The 27,132-nt window shown below is 40.4% G+C and overlaps 1 protein-coding gene across 3 annotated transcripts in view; it reads left to right on the top strand.

Annotated features, from left to right (window-relative positions):
• Window positions 1-27,132, top strand: part of CAPN9 (calpain 9) — a 1,322,409-nt gene that overhangs the window by 1,097,779 nt on the left and 197,498 nt on the right. For all 3 annotated transcript variants that reach the window (XM_073627588.1, XM_073627590.1, XM_073627589.1), the window contains exon 16: window positions 13,428-13,496. In XM_073627588.1, coding sequence (XP_073483689.1) covers window positions 13,428-13,496 — 69 coding nt within the window. The remainder of the gene's footprint in view (window positions 1-13,427; window positions 13,497-27,132) is intronic.

The following is a 27,132-nucleotide window of genomic DNA, read 5'->3' on the forward strand; positions in this document are numbered from 1 at the left end:
CTACCATCCTGGTAATGACATTTCCCCCTCCCCCCACCATCCTGATAATGACATACCCCCTCTCCCCCCACCTTCCTAGTAATGACATGACTCCCTCCCCCACCATTCTGGTAATGACATGTCCCCTCCACCACCATCCTGGTAATGACATGCCTGCCCACCATCCTGGTAATGACATGCCCCCTCCCCCCACCATCCTGGTAATGACATGCCCGCACCACATATACAGAGAAGTTTTTTGAGGGGGATTTATCAGGTTCCAAAGTATTAAGAGCAGAAATTCAAGTGAAAATGTTTTTATTAATACATACAAAGATGGTTAAAAGATTTGTTATTAAACAAACATAGGCATCAAAACAACTTGTTTTAAAATGTGCCATTTGAAATGGAAGTATTGTATCGTATAAGAGGTGACGGTTGTGAAATTATCCAGACATGTTTCGCCGCCATGGGCTTCCTCGGGGGATATATTAATAACACGATGTACGTCACTAAATATGAAACGGAACACATTTAGAACATAGTATTTGCAAGTTGTAACACAATGCAAAACACATTTTTAATTAAGAAAATTTAGACATTGCTTGTCATATTAAACTGCATCACCACTCACCCAATTCCAACTCCCAATACCTCCAAGCAAAAGTCAAGAGCAATGTGACAGACACCTGAGGGTGCTCAGGATGGACAAAGGCCCAAATGAACCAACTACTAATTAATGATGCTACAATTAGTGTTATATTCAACTATCATCAATGATGGAAGAAGGGCAGGGGCTAAAAAAAGCCAAATGCTGAGAAAATACAGCAAACACATATGGCATACTCAAGCTGTCGATGTGCAGACAAGTCAAGGGTGCTGTGATAAAATCAGACCACGTGATCAGATATAAAGCAGATAGTAGAGAGCTGAAAATGCATTAGATGGTTTATAGTGACAATAGCCTTGGTATGGATAAAGCTTATTTAGAGATTCTAGAGTAAAATATATTACTAAAAATAAATAAAACTGCTGCAGATCATCTGTCTCCTACAACCAAAGGAGATTTAAACTGGCAGCAGCAAGTTATACTTAAAAGGAATTATACATAATAAACATAGTCTAATAGATATAAAGAGACACAAAGAACAGTACCATAGAGCGAAAACTTGCTCTATAGCACTCATTTACCGGACATAAGCCTCCAGCAATGTGTGGTCACCCTTGATGCACTTACAGTGTGCACCACTCGGCCTTCGCCTGACATCACCGACCGAGTGTAAACATGCAGGGGCTACTGTGCAGGCGTGAAGCGCCATTACCTTGGTACTACAATGGTCCACAATGCACCATGGCCCGGCAAAGGAGGGGATGACACAATGAAAGATGACATGCCCCAGTCAGTGGGTGTGCGTCTATTGTCAGCACATACAAAGCAGTAGTACCAGGCTTCCAGAACAAGCGCACGTAAGGACATACTCCATGGGGTGGAATGGGAGGAGACTCTGACCGAATACCAACCAAGGGGAAGTTTCACTGATAGGCATCCATAGTTACAGCAGCCCCAACTTGCAAAATTCAGAGTGTGGAAATAAAGAAACAAATAGAGGAGGGGAGAAAATATCACACCTGTAATAACCCAAGGGGGGCAGCCACTAGCAATCCCAGCACATGCAAGGGGGACAGGGAGGCTCCAAAGGGAGAATTAGAATTAATGCACTAAACATGGCAAGCAATAGACAAACAGAAATACACCACATATATAGAACATTAGAAACCAACAATTAACAATTTCTTAGAGAGACAACAGCTTAAATTTCAAATAGGTTGTTAAAAAACCCCAGTTGATTAGAGATAGACAGACACAGTTTTATATAACAACAGATGACATTACAATTGCATCGTTAAACAATCACATATTAATACATAGAAGAAAAAAAGGGGGGGGGGGGATTGGAGAAATTGGGAGAGGGGGAAGGGAAGGAAAGCGAAGGAAAGGGAAACGGGGAAGGGAACAGGTGGAGAAGCAAGGGGCTGAGGAAAGGGGGAAGGGGCAGGGAAGTAAAAGAGGACAGATAGAAATGGAATTGGCTCTATATGGTACCCACAGTTGTTAATTTAAAGAAATGGCTTGAAACGAATAGTTTCGTTGAGGCCTGGATACATGGCATTTAAATTATATATCCATCGAGTTTCGAGCTGTAGCAGCGTCCGATCGACGCTGCCACCTCTGGTGTTAATGGATATGTGGCCAAGAGCCGTGAATTTTATCACATGTGGGTCGAAGTTGTGATATAGACCAACATGTCGACTCACAGCAGTTTCCATTTGTCTTTTATAGATAGGGGATACATGGTCCCTTATACTCTTAAAAAAGGGTTGTTTTGTTTTGCCTATATAAAAGCCTCCACGCAGGCATTGCATGAGGTTTACCACTCCTATAGTCTGAAAGGTAACCCTGTGTCTAATGGAGTACGGTTGTTCATTAGGGAGGATAATCTCATTCCCATTATGAATAAATTGATAGACTTCACAGCCACCACAGGAAAAAGTCCCTGTTCTGGGTGGATTTGGGTTAAATTTCATGGGGTTGTGATGACTATGTTCTAGGCGGTCTTTAAGTAAGGTAGCTCTCTTGTATGTAATTTCAGAATGTGATTTTATGTGTTTATTAATCATGGGGTCTGCAGCCAACAAGGGCCAGAATTTGGTAAGTATGCCCATGATTTGTATATGCTGTTTATAGTAGCAAGTAATAATTCTTACAGGTTCTACACTACATAGTTGCATAGTTACATAGTAGGTGATGTTGAAAAAAGACACAAGTCCATCAAGTCCAACCAATTTCAAGCGTCTCTTCTCCAGAAAGAATAAGTTCAGTGCTTGCAACCTTTCCTCATAACTAATGTCCTCCAGACCCTTTATTAGCTTTGTTGCCCTTCTTTGTACTCGTTCCATTTCCAGTACATGCTTCCCGAGGACTGGTGCCCAGAACTGGACATATACTCTAGGAGCGGCTGGACCAGAGCCTTGTAGAGCGGGAGAGTTATCGTTTTATCTCTGGAATTAATCCCCTTTTTAATGCATGCCAATATTCTGTTTGCTTTGTTAGCAGCAGCTTGGAATTGCATGCCATTGCTGAGCCTATTATCTACTAGAACCCCCAGGTCCTTTTTCATCCTAGATTCCCCCAGAGGTTCTCCCCTGTCATGGACTAATACTCACCGAGGCCGAGATGCCGAGAGCGGCTCGCCCTTACGACCACGCGCACCCAGACCCCCGAAGTGGGTACAGAGAGCTGGGGGCATGCGGAGGCATGGGCTTCCAGTAGGCAGGAGATCCGTGGGTGGAAAACTGGTACACTGGAATCCGTATGAGGGGCCAAAGGTCAGGACCGAGTATCAGGCAGAGGCAAGTCCGTATGATAAGCAGGGATCAGATGGGTATCTGGCAATCAGACAATGGAAAGTCCGTTTAACAGGCAGAGGTCAGGGTATCAGGCAATCAAGCAAAGGCAAAGTCCGTTTATGCAGGCAGAGATCAGGGTATCTGGCAATCAGGCAGAGGCAAGTCCGTTATACAGGCAGAGGTCAGGGTATCTGGCAATCAGGCAGAGGCAACGTCCGTTATACAGGCAGAGGTCAGGGTATCTGGCAATCAGGCAGAGGCAAAGTCCGTTATACAGGCAGAGGTCAGGGTATCAGGCGATCAAGCAGAGTAAGGGTTAAACAAGCCAGGGGTTCGGTACACAGAGCAGACAGGTTTTCACAGGACAACTAGGCACAGGGGATCAGGGAGAGCTGACGACGAACCAGCAATCTGACTGGGCGCTGGAGCCGTCAGAAATAGTCCCCCCCGGCGAGCGCGTCAGCATGACACGCTACCGGGTACCCGCACGGCGACGGCGCGCACACGGGGACCATCAGGCCGCGGACAGGTGTGCGGCGAAGCGCCAGCCCGCCGTGCATGCACACTGGAGCCCAGCGAGCGGAGACGCTCCCAGTCTCCTGACATCCCCTCAGTGTATAAATTGCATTCATATTTTTTGCCACCTAAATGCATTATTTTACATTTTTCTACAATGAACCTCATTTGCCATGTAGTTGCCCACCCCATTAATTTGTTCAGATCTTTTTGCAAGGTTTCCACATCCTGCAGAGAAGTTATTGCCCTGCTTGGCTTAGTATCATCCGCAAATACATAGATTGAACTGGTTACCCCATCCTCCAGGTCGTTTATGAACAAATTAAACAGGATTGGTCCCAGCACAGAATCCTGGGGGACCCCACTACCCACCCCTGACCATTCCGAGTACTCCCCATTTATCACCTCCCTCTGAACTCGCCCCAGTTTTCAATCCATGTACTCACCCTATGGTCCATGCCAACGGACCTTATTTTGTACAATAAATGTTTATGGGGAACTGTGTGAAATGCTTTTGCAAAATCCAGATACACCAAGTCTACGGGCCTTCCTTTACCTAGATGGCAACTCACCTCCTCATAGAAGGTTAATAGATTGGTTTGGCAAGAACGATTCTTCATGAGTCCATGCTGATTACTGCTAATGAAACTGTTCTCATTTCTAAAATCTTGTATATAGTCCCTTATCATCCCATCCAAGAGTTTACATACTATTGATGTTGGGCTAACTGGTCTGTAATTCCCAGTGATGTATTTTGGGTCCTTTTTAAATATTGGTGCTACATTGACTTTTCTCCAATCAGCTGGTACCATTGCAGTAAATAGACTGTCAGTAAAAATTAGGAACAATGGTCTGGCAATTACCTGACTGAGTTCCCTAAGTATCCTCGGGTCATCTGGTCCCGGTGATTTATTAATGTTAAGTTTCCCAATCTTTTTTGTTCTTGGTTGAATACATCTAACAGCATCTGTCGTGTTTAATTGTTTTGTTATATGCTTTCTTTAAACAGTTTGGCTGTAGCCCCTATCCCACAGTCTAGAATATAATTCCTTAGCTGCTTTGAGGAATTCCTCCTTAGAAGTACAATTTCTTTGAATACGAAGATATTGGCTATATGGTATGCTTTTCAAGAGGTGAACAGGATGTGAGTTTGTGGCATGTAGGAGGGTATTACCCTCCTAAGGTTTTATAAATAAGGAGGAGCCCAATGACCCGTTTTTACAAAAATTTCCAAATCCAAATTTCCGAATTTACAAAAATCTCCAAATCCAGAAACTCATTTTGTGAAGATCGCAAATCATCGTAAACTTGAGATTAAAGTTGGTGTTCCCAATCATGGTAATAAACAATTCTAATTCTTTCTTAGTACCTGTCCAAAATAGTAGTACGTCATCTATATAATGATGCCACGACACAATGTGAGTAATTCAGGCACGTCATCACGAGCAAAGAGCTCTCTTTCCCACCCCCCCAGGTTGGCATACAATGGGGCCCAATGAGTCCCCATCGCAATCCCCTGCACCTGGAGGTAGTGGGAAATCCAAAAATGAACACATTGCATGTGAAAATGAATCTAAGAAGGTCAATAATGAATTTATTATTGCTGGAAGCTAGTTTTCCTCTTTCTTGTAAATTACTCTCAATTACCTTTAGTCCCTTCTCATGAGGGATGGTGTTGTATAGACTCTCAATATCTATAGCGACCATCCACATATTGGGAGGAAGAGAAAGTCCCTCTAAAGTTTTTAACAAACCTATTGTATCTTTAGTGTAGATGGTTAAAACTACCACATGTGGGTTGAGATAGTCATCCCCAAGACTGCTAGCATTCTCTGTCAGACAGTCACATCCAGACACTATCGGCCTACCGGGAGGCTGGGTTAGGGATTTGTGTACCTTTTTGGTAGGGCATAAAATGTTGGGGTCTTAGGTTTCTTGGTATGGAGGAAGTTCCAGGTGTTTTTGTCTATAATGTCCTGCTGGTAGGCCTTCAAAATAATGTTGTAATATTCAGTGTTATAATGGTCTAAAACAGTTTTGGTGATGGGTCTATACCAGTCTCTATTTTTCAAAATTTGCATACACATTTATTCATACTATTCAGTATCCATGATCACTAAAGTTGTAAGTTATTGATTATAAATAAAAATGTTATTTTAAGGATGAGGATTATACTTTTTGCATAGGACCATTGATGAGCGGATGAGAGGATACCTAAAGATCTATTGGAAGGAATTACTGGATATCAAGTGCTGTGAGACCTACACTATCCTGTGCATGAGATCTGAAGAAATGCTGTATAGAATGTTTGTTTTTTTTAATACAAGCGCTGTCAGACCTGTGAGCTGCTAGAACACACAGTGTGGAACTCGGATGGTACAAGGGAGTTTGATCACAGTGCACTAAGAGGTTTTGTTTGTAAAAGCACCTGGATCATCACTGGATATTGTTTCTACACTTTTCTAACTGTATTACTGGACACTTCTTGCTAGTGACTATGAATGCTTTAAAGGACTATTTATTCTTAGATTGATGGACTTTTACCTCTATATGTAATTGTACATTTTTTTTTTTTTTTGCTTTTTGCACATTTTTTACCTTTTGCACATATTTTACTCTTGTTACATTTAGAATCTGGATTCACTATTCATCAGGGTCATGTATGAAATTGCTATTTATCTGTTGCTTGTTCGCACAATTTTAAGTGTTAAGCACATTTTTTTTATTTGTAGCATCTGGGATCTGGGTTTTACTACCCAGTAGGGTTATTAATTTTTATGTATTTTTATTGATTTTTTTTTGCCGACCCGTGGTCATATGTTTGTTTTTTTATAGGCAGTGGTTGCCATTCCCACACATTTATGGACAGGTAAAAATTGGCAGATTTTTACAAACTGTAATTTTATGGGTTGTTGACAACTCTGTACCCCACATTCTGATCATGACACGTTTCCCCCCTCCCAGTTGATAAAATTCCTCCCCCAACCAAGGTAATAACAGAGGTTCATCCCCTCCTGGTAAAACACATGCCCTCCTCCTCCCAGTAATGACAGATGTCCTACCCCCCTCCAGGTAATGATAGGTGCTCTCATCCTGATTATTACACGTGACATGCCCCCCTCCCCCACTATCCTAGTAATGGCATGCCGCCTCCCCCCACCTTCCTAGTAATGGCATGCCCCCCTCCCCCACCTTCCTAGTAATAGCATGCCCCACTCCCCCACCTTCCTAGTAATGGCATGCCCCCCTCCCCCACCTTCCTAGTAATGACATGCCCCCCCACCATCCTAGTAATGACATGCCCCCTCACCCACCATCCTGGTAATGACATGTCCACTCCCCCCACCATTTTGGTAATGACATGCCTCCTCCCAACCTGGTAATGACATGTTCTCCTCTCACCACCATCCTGGTAATGACATGCCCCCCTCCCCGCACAAGCCTGGTAATGGCATGCCCCCCTACCATCCCGGTAAGGACATGCCCCCTCTCCTTACCATCCTGGTAATGACATGCTCTCCCCATCCCCCCACCTTCCTAGTAATGACATGCCTCTCTCCCCCACCATCCTGGTTATGACATGCCCCCTCCCCCACCATACTGGTAATGACATGCCCGCCCACCATCCTGGTAATTACATGCCCCCCCCTACCTCCACCATCCTGATAATGACATGCTCCCCTCCCCCCACCATCCTGGTTATGACATGCTCTCCTCCCTCCACCAGCCTCATAACGACATGCCCCCCTCCCCCCACCATCCTGGTAATGACACGCCCACACCACACTTCTCTGTCTGGGGCTGCTCAGTCACGATCCTCCGAGCAGTCCGTGTTTTCTTCTAAGGTATAGGCCAATTTGTTCTTCATTCTGCTCCAATAACTTTCAACTCTGTTCCCCACAATTCATAAATGTGGCTTTTATAGTGATCAGGTTTTCTATCAGCCCAATTCTCTCTTCCATATGTTACTTTTACAATACTATAGCTATGACTATGCTCATCTTGATTGACAATGTATTCTCTGCTCCTTGCCTAAATTTGCCATAGCTTTCTTTACACAAATCAAGTCAATTTTTATGCATTGAATGCATTAAGATGATACTAAAGTCTCAATTTTTTTTTCCATAAAAATAACAAACATGCTACACTTACCTGCTCTGTTGCAGTGGTTTTGCACAAAGCCGCCCGGACCCTCCTCTTCTCCGGTCCTTCTCCTGCTCTCCTGGCCCCTCTCTCCTGTTCAGTGCCCCCGCAGCAAGTAGCTTGCTATGGGGGCACCCAAGTCACAGCTCCCTGTGTCCATTCAGACACAGAGCCCCGACCCGGCCCTGCCAGCTCTCTCCCCTGATTGGCTAGCTGACTTTGACAGCAGCGGGAGCCAATGGCGCCACTGCTGTGTCACAGCCAATCAGAAAGGAGAATCTCAGATGGCTGAGGGACTCGTGAACATCGCTGGACAGAGAGGGACCTCAGATGTGCAGAAGCTCCCCTAACACTTGTTAGGGGGGCTGAGGGGGGCTTCTGCACACAGAAGGCTTTTTATCTTAATGCAAAAAAGGCATTAAGATAAAAAACCTTCTGCCTTTACAACCCCTTTAAGGTTAAACTTTTTTAGGCTTTATAACCACTTTAACCACTTGACCTCTGGAAGATTTACCCCCTTCATGACTAGACTATTTTTTGAGATGCGGCACTGCGTTATTTTAACTGACAATTGCCCGGTTATGCAACGCTGTACCCAAAGGAAATTTTTGCCATTTTTTTCCCCAAAAGTTGAGCTTTCTTTTTGTGGTATTTGATCACCACTGGGGTTTTTTTTTTTGCGCCGTAAACAAAAAATGACAGACAATTTTGAAAAAGAAAGCCAATATTTTTTACTTTCTGCTATAAAACATATCCAATAAAAAAAATCTAAAAATGGCGGCAATCAGCGACTTAAAGCGGGACTGAGATATTGCGGCAGACAATCTGAGACTAACTCTTTTGACACTTTGTGGGAACCAGTGACACTAATACAGTGATCAGTGCTAAAAATATTCAGTGGGGGGGTCTAACTGCTTCCCGCCCTGGGTCAGTGTAAAATGACATTCAGGGGGAACCCTATTTTTCTGGAAGGACATCATATGACGTCCTCCCAAGAATGTGCTTCGCGCGGCCCTTCCAGGTTGTCCCCCGGCGCAATCTGTCACCCGCTGTGTCCACCGGACATGGCAGATGACTGATCAGTGTACCGGCTCGCTGCTGGTAACATGTGATAGCTGTGACCAATCACAGCAGATAACATGACAGTTGTAAACAATGTATGGCTTCCTTTAATGTCATTCATTGTATACAATTGTGTTGTTAGCTGTGATCGGTCACAGTGATCACATGGTACAGACAGGGCAAATCACTGCCCATTTATCTATGCAGGATCCAGTAAAGCACAGCTGTCTAAAGTGGTCTATGACAAGCAGCACACCTGGTAGAAAAACATGCAAAATATGTGTAGCTAGGCTGGTATAGGCCGGTTCAGTAGAAACCAGCTGACATTCAGCTTGTGTGTACAGCCTCCTGTCTGACAGAAGCCGGTCTAAGGAGTTCACAATAACTCAGTGGAGTAGATTGATGTACTAACATCAGATGTGTTAGTACAGTGATCCATTTGGTTTTTTTTGTTCAGCCCACTGGGTTGAATGAAAAAAAAAAACTCACTGTGTGTACAAGGCATTAGGAGGGGAGGGGACATCTTGCTAAGAACCAAATTACATTTCATTTTGGCTACTGTCTTTCCACATTTCATACAAATCTAATCCTTTAAATATATTCTCTATACTCCACAGTGCCCTATACAAATATGCAGAGGAATTAAAATAACTGATCAAATTACTTTATGTGCTTTTTTTCATTTGAGCATTCTTTTGTATATTTTTTTAATCAAGTTTTGTTTGGGGTTTTGCTGATGACATATAGTTTTTCTGTTTTTGAAAACATTTATTTGGTGTGTTTTCCATGTTGGTTGACTGTGGATGTCTATGGTATTGTATGGTTTCCTGGTCTTGTAAAAAAAAAAAGGCCAATAGAAGATATACTCCTTGGTTCCTAAGTGATAGTAGCAGAAAAACAATACCCAAGCTAAACTGCAAGTTCAGCTACTGATGGCTTAAGGCCGGTGCTTTGGCTGTAGTTCTCCCACACTCCGACAATCAGATTTGTACTAAATTCAAGCCGACAACTCGGTGTAGCCTGTAAAATATGAATATTTATTGGCCACATACTTAAAAACATGGCTGTTACAGCCGAAACACATTAGCTTGTTACCAGTGTATTTAAGTATATAGCCAATAAAGATTAGGATTTTACAGACTACACCGAGTTGCCGGCTTGAATTTACTATGCATATGTGATTATACCCTGGCCATGATCTGGTCACTGACAGAAAAACAGGCAGGGACAGCCCCTACCTGTAATGTGCCTTAGGACCTCAGTTTAGTAACCACAGCCAATACACCTTCTGGCTTCCAGCCACCATCCCCCATCACTCATTTCAAACTGGGGGATTCAAACTGGGGGATTCAAACTGGGGGATTCAAACTGGACGGTTCCCCCCGTAGTTGGAGGAACTGTTCAACTGAGACTGCTTATCGTCTGAGTCAGAGAAACTATACAACAGATTCAAGCAGAGGGGTTACTCCCATAGAAGCATTAGACATGCATGTAGGAGGGCCTCTTCAACTAGGAGCAGTATGAATTATTACCCACTATGGGGTACAATGGGAGGAAGTTCGGTCAATCTTAGCCAAATACTGGTCTATCCTGACAAGTTTCCCTGATCTTTCCAATATTGTCGGTCCAAGACCACTGTTGGTGTCTAGGAGAACAAGGAATTTAAAAGACAATTTAGTACATTCAGAACTTACACATACCACATCCAATAACTGGTTGATGCACATGCCTTGTCCCAAGGGCATGTTTTCATGTGGCTACTGCAACATTTGTCATCATGTTGTAGGCACTGATAAATTCACTGATGCAGATAGTGAGAAACTTTACCAGATCAAACAAAATGTATTACCTGTAGCACCGAAAAGGTTTTGGCAAGACCAAGAGACAGTTACGAATACGTATGGGTGAACATCTGTGCAGCATTGGGAATATTCAAAAAAGTAAAGATAAGAAAAACCCAAAATGGGGCCCTATTGCACAACATTATGAGAGGTTCCATAATTTCTCTATTGATGGATTGAAAGGTTTTTTTGCCCTTTCCCTACCCAAACGCAGGGGTGACTATGGCAAACTCCTTCTGCAGAAGGAGAAGGAATGGATCTTCCAGTTACGGACTATGATCCTGAAAGGGTTAAATGCTGAACTAAGTCTACAAGTATTTCTTGAACAATAGTTATGAGGTATGAGACTTGTATCAGAAATACACTAATCCTTACATGGTATAAATTACTCCATACAGTTTTAGTTTACCTGATGTCTAACATGAGGAACCATTTGTCTCTAAATATGGATGGAACACTATATGTTGTTCAATCTGTCCATCAATCTCCTCTTCTGTTTCGAATTCAGATTTCTGCCCCACATTTGGGAATATGTTTATTTGGTTTGAATGCTGTGGATGAACTACCCAACTCATTAGAATATACTGTACTAATCTTTGTACCTTCATTGCAGATTTGGAATATGACACTTTATCACTCAACTTTTAATTTTGACACTATTGCTGTACCGCAGTGGTCCTTTAAAAGCCAAAACAAATCCCAAAGGGGATGAGTTTTCCCAGTATAAGCCTGCCAGTGAGTCCACTGCATTGTTCTGATGAAGCTCACGTGGTTGAGCGAAATGATTTGACATTATGGTGTCACACAGCCAGGTAATCCTGCCACCACACATGCAGCTTTCATCTCCGCATCACCCCACATAGCATGGAACCTGTCAGGCACCATGGTGGACCAGCTTTAGCCTGGAAGAGCTCAAGGTAATGTGCACCTGGATTATGATTGCTTCAAACTGAATCACAGACTCAGAGACAGGCTAATTTGGAAACTCAGGGAGCCTCTCGATGGTTATATCCCATGGTCATGGACGCTGCACGACGGAAGAGATTTGTCCATAGGACGTTGAAGTCCTGCTATTCCATCTCTTTACTGTGTATTCTATATACAAACTCACATCTACCAACTGTTGCAGCTTCATCAATCAGAGAAAATCTGTCTTTACCACATATGCTCCCTTATTGATAGTCCATATGCCTGCATTATCTCCACTTCGCATCCATCTGCATATACATGCATGAACATCCTTGAACACTATCTGTTTGCTATTCCTACATTGCTGACTATTCAGTGGCCGTTCCTTTAGACTGGTATCTCTGGCTTTGAATTTGTGACACCTTGTCTTATTGGATTCAAGGGACCCTTGAACTATATGCTGTGCAAACTTTGGTGTCACCAGATGCCTGTTTCTAGACCACCAATATCTAGTCACCCCTGTGCATGTGAAGAGTGAGTGTGTGAGGGCTGTTTTTACGTTTATTATGGCAACGTTGTCAGAATGTTTTAATCTATTGGTGAAGGTTTCATTCATTTTTTCTATATTGCCACATGTATCCTTTATGCTCTCCTTGCATTACTTCAAATTTTTTTGTACCCATACTGCAGTGTGTGTTCCAATTGAAGCCCCTGCAAACCTTTCAGGTTTACCCTTTTTGTCTGTATGTCTATTGTGGCTTCAGGAACCCCAGCTATAATTGAGATGAGTTGGTAGTACACTCATTATTTAATCAGTCAGTGTTGATCCTCTAGTTTTTAATATTTATATTGCCTTAGGACCTCAGAGCTGTGCACCTGCTAATATGTCCTCCACTGTGCCCACTGGGGGGATTCATTTTCTCTATTTTTCCTGTCACAGGGACAGAAAGTAAGAAGAGATTTAAAGTTTTAGGGTTATCATGAGAGCAAGAGATGGGGGGAAATCTTCCAATCTGGGACAAATGTTCTGGTGACAGCTGTCTAAGATGGGAATTTTACTCACTTTGGTGAGACTTCCATTCACTTCTTGTTGCGTCTTCAAGTTAAGCTGGACACAGACAGCAAAAAAAAAAAAAATGGATGAGGGGTTTAACACTACTCCCTACTCTTCCTACTCTATCCAAAACTTAACTAAATGGCTGTACATATACTATAAGATATAAAACATGTAGATGCCATTTAAAAAAAAAAATGTACAAATGTATTTAGGAACTAAGCTAAGCCAATCAATATATATATATATATATATATATATATATATATATATATATATATATATATATATAAATTTTTTTTTTTTTTTCAATAGAAATTTTTATTGAAATAAAGAAATTTTGCAATACTGTAAGAATATTGTTTCACAGGCAATAATAATAAGATAGTCAAGACCTGTATTTGACACAGTGCAGCATAAAACACGATCATGGTCTATCTATGTTGTGCATGTATTCTATTTTACATTGTATACAAAAAGAAAACAATAGTTAACCTTGACATGTTGTAAACCAGACCAGTGGCAATGGGAAGCTTGGATTTGACGAGTTCAAAATCTTCTGGGACAAGCTAAAAAACTGGATTGTAAGACTCATATTTTTTTCATACATTTAATTATTATTATTTCACAAATGAAAAACACCCCCTCCACCTACACACAGATATACATATATCAAAATATGGGCCTCCAGCTAGTTAAAATAAAAAAGCAGATTGGGATGCAATTACCATACCTTTAGTTTGGAGCTGTCCTCTGATGTACTTCTTGTTTACCACTAGATGGCCTCGGTCTTCCAGGTCAATGTCGCTCAACTGAGGATATTGCATGAATGAAGCATGGCCCCTCTCCCTGAGGGAGCGTTCATCACAGTGTCCTTCATTCATAGTGTATTTGCTTAGTCATTTATTTGGGTTAGTGCTGCTTTCTGCATAATCTAGGACCATCCACCACTGGAAAAGATTGGGGGGAAGAGGAGTACAACTGGCCTGAAGACATCCGGAAAAATGTAAGTATAATAAATTAAAAACCATAACAAACAGATTGGGGGAGTCTCCTAGGGGAGAGTAAAGATGCCTGTAGGGGAAGGCTATAGTTGAACATTAATTGTGTTTAAAAAAAAGAAATACCTAAATAATGGAACAAGTAAACACATACAAATTAGGCATAACCAGAACACCTCCCCTGTCCTCATCTCTATAACATAAGGTTATTTGTAGCTCAGTGGTGAACTGGATAGGGTTGATAACACTACTTGGACTATGACTGCAGCAGAGGCAGAGTACCTAGGAAGTTACAAACTCACTAGATTTGTTGCAGAATCAGCTTGTATTTTTCTGGATTTTACATTTTTTTCTTGTTAAATATATTTATTGAGTTTTCACAGAAGAAGAAATAAAATGATACAATACATGGATACATATCAATCATCAGAAGATCTTTGCAGTATGATAAAAAAGATAACTAAATAAGTTAATAAAATAAAGTAATTTTAGAGATATCTTACAACCATATTTACTATACACTAGTTGGGATTCTAGATGTAAGATTAGAGAAATAAATCAAGTTATTAGATTAAGTATCCATAGGAATATTTTAGGAAATAATAAAAGAAAAGGAAAGGGAGGAGAGATAAAGATGGAAAGAAGGAAAGAAGAGAAAAAAAAAAAAAGAGAGTTTCCCGGGATGATGATCCAGCTCTCATTAGGTATACAATATAATATATATTTCAGTAATAATATGATATATATCTTAGTGTGGTAACAACAGAGATTGGTCAAAATCTGTAGGGTGGTAGTTTTTAACCCATGGTTGCCAAATTTTGCGAAATTTATTTATTTTATTTTATTCAATAGCTGTCATCTTGGCGTATAAAAGTGCTCTGTTCATTCTGTGTTTAGCTTCAGCAAGAATTAGATTTTGGGACTTCCACGCCTTGGCAATCGTTTGTTTAACTGCAGTGCTAAGTTGGATAAACAATTGGAATTGAGTATGGGTGAGTATTGTGGGTTTAAGGTTTAGGAGTGCCGTTGCAGGATCTGGAGGAATCGTGATTTCCAGGGCTTTAGAAGCCATAAGAAATATATTCTTCCAGAATTCTTCAACTACGGGGCATTGCCACCATATGTGAAAATGTGTTCCTGCTGTGTCACATCCTCTAAAGCAATTAGGTGAATATGTGGGGACAAATTTAGCTATTCTAGCTGGTACAAGGTACCAGCGTGCTAGAACCTTGTAATTAGTTTCTACAGCAAAACAATTTGGAGAGGAAGTTTTGGTGGCTGACCATATATTCGACCAATCTTGTTTATTAAACACTCGATTCATATCTTGTGCCCATTTAGTTGTGTATGAGGGTAGAAACTCACTAGATATCATATTAAGTTGGAAATATAATATTGAGATAAGTCCTCTAATATGTGGATCACTTATACAAATCCGCTCAAATTGAGTCATTTGATTAAGAGTTGAGCCTGTACTAAGAAGTGGTTCATAAAAATGTTTAATTTGTAAATATCGAAATATTTCAGTTTTAGGTAACCCAAAGGTTTCACATAGTACAGGAAATGTATAAATAGCTTTAGTCGAGGAAAGATTGTATAAACGAGTCAGGTTCGTAGAGGTCCATGCAGAGAATGATTTTGGGAATTTCCAGGCAGGATAAAAGGCTTGATTATTAAGAAATGAAAGCAAGGGATTATGTGTTGATTGAAGATTATGTGCAAATTTACATTTATCCCATACTGCTAGGGTCTGTTTCGTGATAGGATTAGAAAGATGTATTCTATCAGCAGGACAGAGCCAAAACATATTTGCCACTGAGATAGGGTCACTTTCCACTGATTCAATAGCTACCCATAGGGGAGCTTCTACAGAAGTATGATACTTGGGTATAAGTGCTAGCTGTGCAGCATAGAAATAGGGGGAAAAGTTGGGCAATCCCAAACCACCACTCAATTTATTAAGGTAAAGCGTAGATTTAGGTATACAAGGTTTGGTGGTACCCCAAATGAAGGACATAACTCTACGTTGAGTAAGTCTAAGAAAGTAAGATGGTAAAGAAATAGGGAGTACCCTAAATAAATATAAGAATTTTGGCAGGATTAACATCTTTACCGCATTAATCCTTCCCAACCATGACAATGATAGAAGAGCCCATTGTTTCAGGAAGCCGGAAGTTTGTTTAAGGAGGGGTAAGTAATTTGCCGCAAAAAGGTCTTTAAGAGAGATTATGAGTTTTATTCCTAAGTATAGAAGCTGCTTTGGAACCCAAGTAAAGGGTAAGGAAGTTTGTGCCTGCTGAAGTTCTAATTGAGATAAGGAAATATTTAATGCATTTGATTTTGTTGGATTAACATGTAGTCCTGATATTTGGGCAAAATTATCTAGTGTTTTTAGTAGATTAGGGGTGGATATATGGGGATGAGACAAAAATATGAGAATGTCATCCGCAAAGAGACATAGTTTATGGTGATAACCACCTAGTTCGATACCTCTAATGTCAGGATTGGTTCTAATAAGGTGTGCCAGGGGTTCTATTATTAGGGCAAAAAGTAGAGGGGAAAGAGGGCATCCTTGTCTAGTGCCTCTTTTGATATCAATCATTGTTGACTTATAGCCTGCATATTTGATATATGCTCTAGGATTATTGTATAAGGATGAGACCCAGGTTAAAAAATTGTTTCCAAATCCCCATTTACAAAGGACATATTCCATATAAGGCCACATAACCAAATTGAATGCTTTCCTTATGTCTAAGGATACAAGGCAAGCTGGGATTCGTCTAGTTTTAGCTGCATTAATAAGTAAGAGTGCTCTCCTGATATTATCTCCAGCTTGGCGTTTAGGCATAAAGCCTGTTTGGTCTTTATGGATTAGTAGGCCAATAATATTATTCAGTCTAGTGGCCAAAATTTTAGCAATTAATTTTATATCGAGATTTAGGAGGGATATAGGACGATAATTAGTCCAGGAGGTGGAGTCAGAATGTGGTTTGGGGATCATTGCTATTATAGAGGTGAGAGTCTCTGTTCTAAATGAGTTACCTTTAAGGATCGAATTGAAGGCTTTAGTTAAGACAGGTGTTAAGGTTGATGCAAATTGTCTATAATATGTTGCCGAAAATCCATCAGGGCCTGGTCTTTTACGTAATTTTAAAGATTTTATTGCGTTAAGGACTTCAGTATCTGTAATTGGACATTCAAGAAAATCTTTCTGTTGTTGATCAAGGTTAGGAAGCGTGATATTGGAGAACAGTGTGTCTGCTTTAGTTTTATCAAAATTTGAGGCAGAAGAATATAGTTTAGATAACTTAGAGCGAAAAATTTCAAGTATTTTCACTGGGTTACTAGTGTAAGATTCCCGGGATACTTTCAATCTGAAAGGCATATGTATATGTTGTGATTTTTTAAAAATTCTGGCCATAGGTGTATCAGGTTTATTTGCCCTGCGATATTGAACATGCTGGCATTTACTTATAAGTTTATCTGCGGTATCAGTAAGAAAAAGATCTAGATCCAGGCGGGCTTTTTCTAGTTTGGTACTGTTGGTAGCATTCGGGGAGGTTTGAAAAATTTGATAACAGTCATTAAAGGTAGATTCAAGTTTTGCAAACAACAGTTTGCGTTCTCTTTTAAGGTTAGTTGCTTGTTGTATCAGTCTACCCCTAATGACTACCTTGTGCGCCTCCCATAATGTAATAGCAGAGACATCGTCTGTATCATTAGATTTTAGGTAATCAGAAAGTGCTTTTTCAATCTCAACACGATGAGAAGGGTGGGTCAGAATTGAATCGTTTATACACCAAGTAGTATCGTGTGATCTAGGAATTGTGGAAGCAATGGTAATGAATACTGCGCAGTGGTCTGTCCATGGAAAAGGAATGATTTTGGATGATATGATTTCTGGTAGCATACTTGACAGGATTAGAATATGATCTATTCGTGAAAAAGAGTTATGCGAATAAGAATAATGAGTGAAGCACCTACTAATAGGGTTCATCTCTCGCCAAGTATCTACCAGGCTATGAGTGGTAAGTAGATGTTGAAAAGTTAGGTTTATTGAGTTTGTGGTAAGTCCAGGGGGAGATTTATCTAAGAACGGGAAAATAGTAGCATTAGAATCCCCACAAATAACAACAGTACCAAACTTATGTACTTCTATAAGTTGAAAAAGGTGGGATAAGAAAGCAGTTGGGCGTTTGTTAGGGGCATAATAAGACACAATAGTAATAGGATTATCAGAAATAAATCCTGTTAGGAGAACATATCGTCCTTCAGGGTCTGTTATTTTGGATACAAGGTTAAACGGAGTGGAACGGTGAAAACCAATGAGAGTTCCGCGCTGTTTAACCGTAGCTGAAGCCGTATAGAATTGTGGATATGATGATGAAAGAAATTTGGGATGAACTTTGTCAGTAAAATGTGTTTCCTGCAAACATATAATATTAGCTTTTTTCATAGCAAAAGAGCGTAAAGCCTTGGTTCGCTTATGTGGAGTATTAAACCCCTGTACATTTAATGACAAGATATTTATAGGAGCCATAAAACAACTAATGCGAATATTATAGCATAACAAGCAGAGTACTCACCGAGAGCCAGGATCACCAACCCGAGAGTCAGGAGGGAATAGCAAAGATTAAAGAAAGAAGCAATAGAATAGAAAAAGAAAAAAGGAGAGGAGAATCGAACAAACCCAATATGAAGACAATTTAGCAGTATATAAAGGCTAAATAATAGGGTGTAGGAGCATCTCAGGAGAGTTTTTAGAACTCTCTGAGAGGGTCCGGGACCACCAATAGAGACCCCCATAACAATGGTAGGAGTCCTTAGGTGGAATAAAGGGCAACAAGAAATTCCTAAGGGATGTATAACATCGGAGGACCACAGGAACTATTCCATTGCTATCATGGAAAAATTTCGCTTAAATTGTTACAAATAAAAGAAAAAATAAAGTTCAAAAACTTGAGAGGAAAAAAAAACAGAAAAAAGTTAATATAAAAAAAAAAATAAATAAATAAATATTTTTGTAACATAACAGTAGTATGTAGCCATAACTCATTTTAGTCATGAATATGGCCAGTTTATTAACTCTGTCAGCATACTGTGCTGGAAAAAAGTAGCAAGGACAAATAACTAGTCTGGCTTAGATTGTCAGTCCATTGAATCCTCATTGTTTGGTGGTGAATGTTCATATCGACCTCGCTTGTTAAGATTTTGATGGGAAGATGTGGAATAGCTGGGTTTTGGGTCTTTGTTTTGCTGTGTAGAACGAAAAGCTGAGCGCCTATGAGACTGGTCATTTGGTAAGATTGCTTCGGCTAGGCCCATATCAAATAGGGCTGACTTCAAGTCCTCTGAAGAGCGACAAACATATTTTGTTTCCAAATGAGTAAATCTGAGACAAAAAGGAAATCCCCATTGATAGGAAATTTGATTTCTCTGGAGTACCTGGAGTTGAGGTTTAAGTGCACGTCTTTTTGCAACCGTTAGTGGGGACAAATCTGTGAAGAGTTGATAGGTATTGCCCTGGAAGCTAAGAGATTCTCTCCCTCTGGCAGCTGTTAGTATCTGTTCTTTGGTTCTGTAAAAGTGCAATTTAGCTATAATATCCCTCGGGGGACCATTTATTTTGCGTGGGGCTAACGCTCTATGCACTCTATCCATTTCAAACCTGTCAATAGGGGTTCCAGGTAATAATTCTTGAAAGAGCGCCGTGATATTAGCCTGCAGGTCTAGAACAGATTCAGGGATTCCCCTGATTCGCAGATTCGATCGACGATCTCTGTTCTCTTGGTCCTCTAAATGATTTTGTAATGTAAGGTTTTCCTCTTTTAGTACCTTCATCTCAGACATGTAGTTCTGTGTAAAATTATCAATTTCATCAACCCTCAGTTCTAAGTCAGCTGTTCTCTGACCTAGTTCTCTTATTTCTTTAGTCAGTTTGTCGGTTATATGATCAGAAGTCTGTTTGACGGCTTTCTGAAGCATACATTCAAATTTTTTGAAGATGTCAGACTGTGTAGCAGCTTGTAATTCACAGTATTCATATTCAGACTCAGACTCACCGTTAGCAGCCTGTGTCTTCTGACTGTGAGGTAAAGATTTTTCAGTGTATTCACCGCTGTACTGTCTGTGAGGTAAAGATTTTCCAGTGTATTCACCGCTGTGCTGACTGTGAGGTAAAGATTTTCCAGTGTATTTACCGCTGTGCTGACTGTGAGGTAAAGATTTTGCAGTGTATTTACCGCTGTGCTGACTGTGAGGTAAAGCTTTTTCAGTGTATTCACCGCTGTGCTGACTGTGAGGTAAAGATTTTCCAGTGTATTCACCGCTGTGCTGACTGTGAGGTAAAGATTTTTTAGTGTATTCACCGCTGTGCTGTGGGGGAGAGGATGCCGCCGCCATTCCAGCCGCCAGCCTGTGTGCCGTTTCCTTCGTTTTTCCTGCTTTAATTTTCAGTTTTAGGAGCTCTCAAGACCATTGTCAGTGAAGCTGACAGTATTAGGTAGGATTTTCTGCAATTTTGGGATACTTGCTGGTTCACTGGGACCTGTAGTCCTTCGATGAAAACTCCCGAGGAGCGGAGCTCTAAGGTAACATTACCTTCACCTCAGGCTGCCGCATATGCGCCTCGGATTTTACATTTTTAAGAAAGCAGCTAATTGCTGCTGGGTTTGTTTTGTTTTTGTATTTGTTTTTACTTTTTTTTTTTTTTTTACCAGAAACCTTTTTTTTTTCATTTTCATTATTTTTTTCTTTCTTTCTATCTTTTACTTTTTATTGACACATTTTAAAATATTGCAACAAAAAGAAAACAAAAAAAACACCTTTATTCACTTGTAAATATCCATGCTTTGAAATAGAAATGTAATTTTAGTATTATTATAAATGGGGCAAATGAGAGAATAAAATGTGCACATTTTATCATCAATAACACTTGTCTTGAAAATAAAGCTGGTCACTAGAAAAAAACATATTTTTATTTTGTTACTTTTCTGTCTATAGATTGCATAAAAAATACAATATTTTTGCAAGACAATATTGTCAAGAGAAGGCCTTAAATTTACCAAAAAACTATAATATACAGTGCCTTGACAAAGTATTCATACCCCTTGAAATGTTCCACATTTTATCATATTACAACCAAAAATTGTATGTATTTTATTGGGATGTTATGTGATAGACCAAAACAAAGTGGCACATAATTGTGAAGTGGAAGGAAAATGATAAATGATTCAAAATTATTTATAAATAAATATGTAAAAAAAATGTATATTGAATAGGCTCAACTGGTTGTGGCAGTGATAAACCATGCACTAGAAAGGGACCCACAGGAATAGTTCCAGTAGGTTCAATGCAATAAAACAAACAAAACATCTGCCTTTCAGAGCCACCAACCTGGCCAATAATATTCCCTAGGGGGTTCCCAAAAAGTAACCGGCAGCACATATACATTTTTTGTGTTCTGCCAGAAGTCTGCCCACAGCAAAGAGAAAGAACATTTAAGACACAGTCGGCTCATGTATAAAAAGGCCTGTGTACAACTGAAACTAATTAGTAGGCACTGACTAATAGTTAAGATATGGAACTAGGCATGGAGGCTTTATCCTTTCCACAACTCTACAAAGTCTCCAGGCTCCAGGCCCTGGACGAGAACTTATTAAGATCTGAGAAAACAAAAAGTGCATTTTACCATAACGGGCACAAATCCTAGTGCCCCTCACCATATGTAGGCAAGAAACCTAGGTTTGACATATAAATATAGCATATGTATTATAGTGTTACACAGCAGTGGAATCTTACTTGACTTTTTACACAATGCTCCTCAAGACAGGTCAGTTGTGAAATACTTCCTCTGCTTGGTTCCATCTTCTCATGAATGAATCCTCTATTATTCTGCACACTAACTACTAAACTGAACATCAAGAGAATACATATGATAGCCTTAAAAGAACCAGTGAGGATAAAAATATGACAGTTGTCCCTGGTATTTAATTATGATTTCACAAGGTGCATAACGCTGCTCCAGAAGCTCCATTCAATTCATTTATAATTTTTTACTGTATTAACCTGATGATGAGACCTACAGTTTTTCAACTAAACTAGTTTCCCTTCCCTTCACCCCCTTTTTTTGTTGTTGTTGTTTACGCTCTCTGTCATTGTCTGAATAAAAATAAATGATACTGCACTGATATTGCATACTTTGTCCCTATGCACTGCCCAACTAATCCAATGATTGTAGATTTTGTACTGCCTTCATTCAAACTGCAATAAAAAAACAATAGTTTAAAAAAATACATCTCTCAGAGCTAATTTATACATTGTGCAGTGACAGGTGTTTTTTGCTGATTTGTAAAATGTCTGTCACCTCAAGGACACACAGCAAAACAGTTGTTTCCTGTTTGTGCCATTCACACTGCAGAGCATGGTACACAATCACATGGAACTGTACAGAAGTGCAGCGCATGACACTGCTGTATATTGCCATGAATGATGTGTATGTCTTGTACAATTCAAATAAAGTTTGTACAAAAAAAAGGAGCCACTGCCCGTTACCACAACTGCCAGAGCAGTAAAGTGCTCTGGCAGCTGTCCTCTATATTGTGAATCTGGTCTCATTGTTTTAAAGAGGAAAATAGGAAGGCTCTGAGACTCTTTGTGATTCTGGCTTTAAGTTCTGGTGAGACATTAAACTGGAACAAGCATGCAAGCTGTGATGCTTGAACTGCCATCTTTCATAGGGATGAGCGAATCTGCCTGGGTTCAATTCAGGGAGGGTTTGCTGAATCCTGTTTAAAATTTGGTAAACCCAAACCTAGCGGTGAATCCCAATGAAGATAGATAAACGTACAGTGCGGCGCTTAGGAAATGTATATGTCTCAGTGACAATTGACAGTGCTAATTAATTGTGAACACATACAATATGATACATAAAAAAGAGTAAAGTGTTTCTATACCTTAAATAGTTCATAGAGCACAATGAGACATGACCTCATACCAAAGTGCAGTGTGCAGAAAACAAATAAATACTTCAGCGTAGATCAAAAATTCATGATTTCAAAATATAAATAGCATAAAACTTTAGAGGAGTTCATAAAGAACAATATAGAACAATATAATGTAACCTCATTCCAAATTGCAATGTGCATAAACCCAAAGAGAATAGATAATAACCAAAAAATCTGAATGCAAGAAGGTCTAGGCAGCTCCCCTGTATAGGTCCTGAGTAAACCTAGTGTGTGAAAACAGAAAAAAGCAGGGTGTGCCTCTATCTGAGTGTGGAGTATTGGTAGCGATGAATAAATCTAGCACTCACATTTGATGGAGGAAGTACCAACTTGTCATCTGTGGAAGTCTTAACGTCTCTAGCAGAAATCGGCAGGCAAGTGGCTGGGTCTTTTGATGGAGGAAGCGCTGGAGAATGGAGAGGCCAGTGGCGTGGTGTGCATCAGCATTTGGGTGTTCTCGGTTTGCTTGATAATCTTCTGAAATGAAAAGTTTGCACAGGAAGCCACTAGGCAGAAACAGACAGGAGCGCTGTGGCGGGGGAAGCAAAAACGCATGCAACACTGTAGAGCGGCAGCTTCTCTGTGTCCTCGGCTGGCGATGCAATCTCTGCTGGGATGGGGTGATGATGTCTCTTCATCAGGGGGCATGGTTTTTTTACACATTTTAGGGCTCCATCCCTTTGTCAAACCATAGGGAAAGGGTGAGTGCTCTCTGGTGGACTGATTTTATAGGGAAAATGGGCAGGAGTATGGGCGGTGGCTCCTCCCTCATAGTCAAATTAGCTGACATCTCATAAGGCCATGTTGAATGAGAAATATGGGTAGATGGCGTTGTTATGAGTGCTTAAAAACTGACAAGTCAAAAGCATTAAGGGGTCCAAGACTTCAATAAAGGCATAAGCCAAAAACTGGGCACATATGAAAAAAACACTGCGAGGGAGGCTTGGCAAGAAAAAAAAAATTGTTAAAAGCAATCTCCATAAGTTCTAGTGTTCAAATAAAATGCCTTTTTAAACTGTTTTTTTAATATAAATTGTTCAGAGAGTTTAAAAGAAATCATCTATCTGGATATTAGGAGTAACCGTGGAAGCATTGGTGGAACTGTGACAAGGAGGGAAGGGGGGGTTTTCAGTAAGAATTTGTTTTTTGTTTAGTCAGTTGGACTGTGTTACCTGTGTTACACCTACTGTGTACCTTTTAGGCCATGTGTGGCCGAGATGTGGGCTGGTGTTATGTTGACACAGCTCGCCTGTTCTTTGTCATGCATAAAAGTTTTAATATAAAGAATTTTCAAAAAAAAATACCAAAAATAAAAAACTGAAAAAACAAAAATATGTGTCAGCGTATGGAACATAAACACATGCACTAAGACATGCTTTTCTCCACTGGATGGATCTACAAAGCAGTCATTGTTCTCTGTGAGATGTACTGAGGGCAGAGTAAGTTAGCGAGTAAAAAAAGTTAACGCATATGGTTGGATAAAAAAATAAATGTATAAATTAAATGGTTGGGGGCGGTTTTAATGAAGGGGGATCAGATAAGTGTGTTAAATTCCAGCTCCTCAGTAAGGCCATGTGGAACTAGAGTGGTGAGAGAGAAAATCCAAAAGGTTTCTCTCCCACAAAGCCTTTTGAAGCACTCTGCTCTTTTGTAATCAGATGAGATACTTTCAATACATCAGACGCAGAGATTTTTTTATGAACTGGCCATCTTTATCTTTTTTTTTGAAAATTCTTTTTATTGAGTTTGCATAAAAAATAAAACAAAACAAAAAAAAGTTGCATAATACAGCCTCTGGGCATACCCCGGCTGAGGTAACAACCATTAAAACAATCCTTATTAATAGGTATGGATAGGTGACAATTTCAAAAAGAAGGCACCAACATCCCTGAGTAGTAATGTAATCAGGAGGATAGTTTAGTGGGACTTTATAGGTGCGAGAAAGTAGATTTCAACAGACATCAAGGTAAAAAATAAAATTCATATTTTATTCAACATATACAAAATTTAATAAGTATTATGCTGGCTAGACATAATATCATATAATGACGAACAGCAGTACATATCAAACTAGATTATAAGTAAACAGTCACTCAGCACTGTAATCCTTACATGTTTTGCCTGATGGGGCTTCCTCAGGGGATATAAGTTGAGGGACCAGGGTGGATATATCACTGCATGAAATGGGATACAATTAGGAGCCATCACAATAACCACAAAAAATGTTTAAAGAAAGAAAACATTGACGGTTGTCCAAAGCTAATTTGTTGTCATCTGGTGAATAGTTACCTGCTATAGAGATCAAGCCAGGTGTAGGAGAACGGACTTTGCTCTGTACTTGGGAGGTTTGGTCTGGGTGAACCCAGATGGAGCTGTGTAATCTGTGGCTGCCATATAAGAAAGAGGTTAGAGTAGAATAAAGAATAGAAAAAGAAAAGTGAAGGGAGAGGAAAGGAAAGAAAGAGGAGGGGGAGGGGGCGAAAAGGACGGGGGTGGAAGGGAAAAGGGGAAGTGAGGAATTGGGGAAAGGAAGAAAGGGAAAGGGGGGAAGGGGAGGAAAGGAGAAGGGGGGAGGATTGGGGGAGGGGGAGAAGGGGGGAGGGGATGGGGGGGAGAGAGATAGAGGGGGGAGGGGAAAGGGGGGAAGGAAGGGAGGGGGGAAAAGCAGTGAGTGAGGGGGAAGGTGTGGGGAGAGGGGTATGTGTTGAAGTGTAGGACCCCAAAGGGGTGTGTGTGAACAGGGTGGGAACATGCTATAATGAAAGAAAAGATATAGAAATGAAGATGGGCTGGGGGAGCAAAATAAATACTTACAAAGAGCCCGGCTACGTCTAAGAGAGAGTAAGGGCTGCCAAATAATGATGTTTTTCTGATACTATATTTTTTCTAATAATAATAGTGAGGACTACAGGAGGTAACTGCTGAGTGTAAAGAAGGAAATATGAAAGCGATGTATAGCCATAGTGGGGTTAACACTAAGAATTACAAGTAGTAGTTAGCAGATAAATATATTGGTTGTCCATATAGTAGACAACCAAGGTCCTGTTTACAAATCGTCTTCCCCACTCAAAAAGGGGGAAATTTGGAGACGGTAACAGGTGTATGAAAGATACGGATACTTAGCATAATGAGCATCGCTATTTAAAAAGTAAGGAAAGCAGATCAGCTGAGACATGGTTTCAAAATTCAAGAAAATATTAGGGGCAAGATGAGATAATTAAATTTACCTTATGTGAGAAGAGATCCCTGGAATGGCAGCCTGTCCGTGATCTAACCTGGTGTATAGTGGAGGTGTTTAAATATGTACGTACGTGCAGGACATGTGTCCGCCCATATCCAATGAAACAGAGGAGGCGGGGGAGCGGCGCGAATGACAGGTAAGGAGGAAGGTAGAAAACTACACTACCCAGAAGGCGATACGAGTAGTGTAGGGATAGGGAGGGGTGGGCACGGAGACGGAGGACAGAGGCACGCCCACTTAATTGGGCTATGTCAGCTGCTCAAGCGCCCACCCCTCCCTATCCCTACACTACTCGTATCGCCTTCTGGGTAGTGTAGTTTTCTACCCTCCTCCTTACCTGTCATTCGTGCCGCTCCCCCGCCTCCTCTGTTTCATTGGATATGGGCGGACAAATGTCCTGCATGTACGTACATATTTAAACACCTCCACTATACACCAGGTTAAATCACGGACAGGTTGCCATTCCAGGGATCTCTTCTCACATAAGGTAAATTTAACTATCTCATCTTGCCCCTACTATTTTCTTGAATTTTGAAACCATGTCTCAGCTGATCTGCTTTCCTTACTTTTTAAGTAGCGATGCTTATTATGCTAAGTATCCGTATCTTTCATACACCTGTTACCGTCTCCAAATTTCCCCCTTTTTGAGTGGGGGAGACGATTTGTAAACGGGACCTTGGTTGTCTACTATATGGACAACCAATATATTTATCTGCTAACTAATACTTGCAATTCTTAGTGTTAACCCCACTATGGCTATACATCGCTTTCATATTTCCTTCTTTACACTCAGCAGTTACGTCCTGTAGTCCTCACTATTATTATTACTATATTTTTTCTATCAGAAAAACATCATTATTTGGCAGCTCTCTCTTAGACATAGCCGGGCTCTTTGTAAGTATTTATTTTGCTCCCCCAGCCCATCTTCATTTCTATATCTTTTCTTTCATTATAGCATGTTCCCACCCTGTTC

Source organism: Aquarana catesbeiana, linkage group LG04 (assembly GCF_042186555.1).
Source record: "Aquarana catesbeiana isolate 2022-GZ linkage group LG04, ASM4218655v1, whole genome shotgun sequence".
Taxonomy (NCBI): Eukaryota; Metazoa; Chordata; class Amphibia; order Anura; family Ranidae; genus Aquarana; species Aquarana catesbeiana.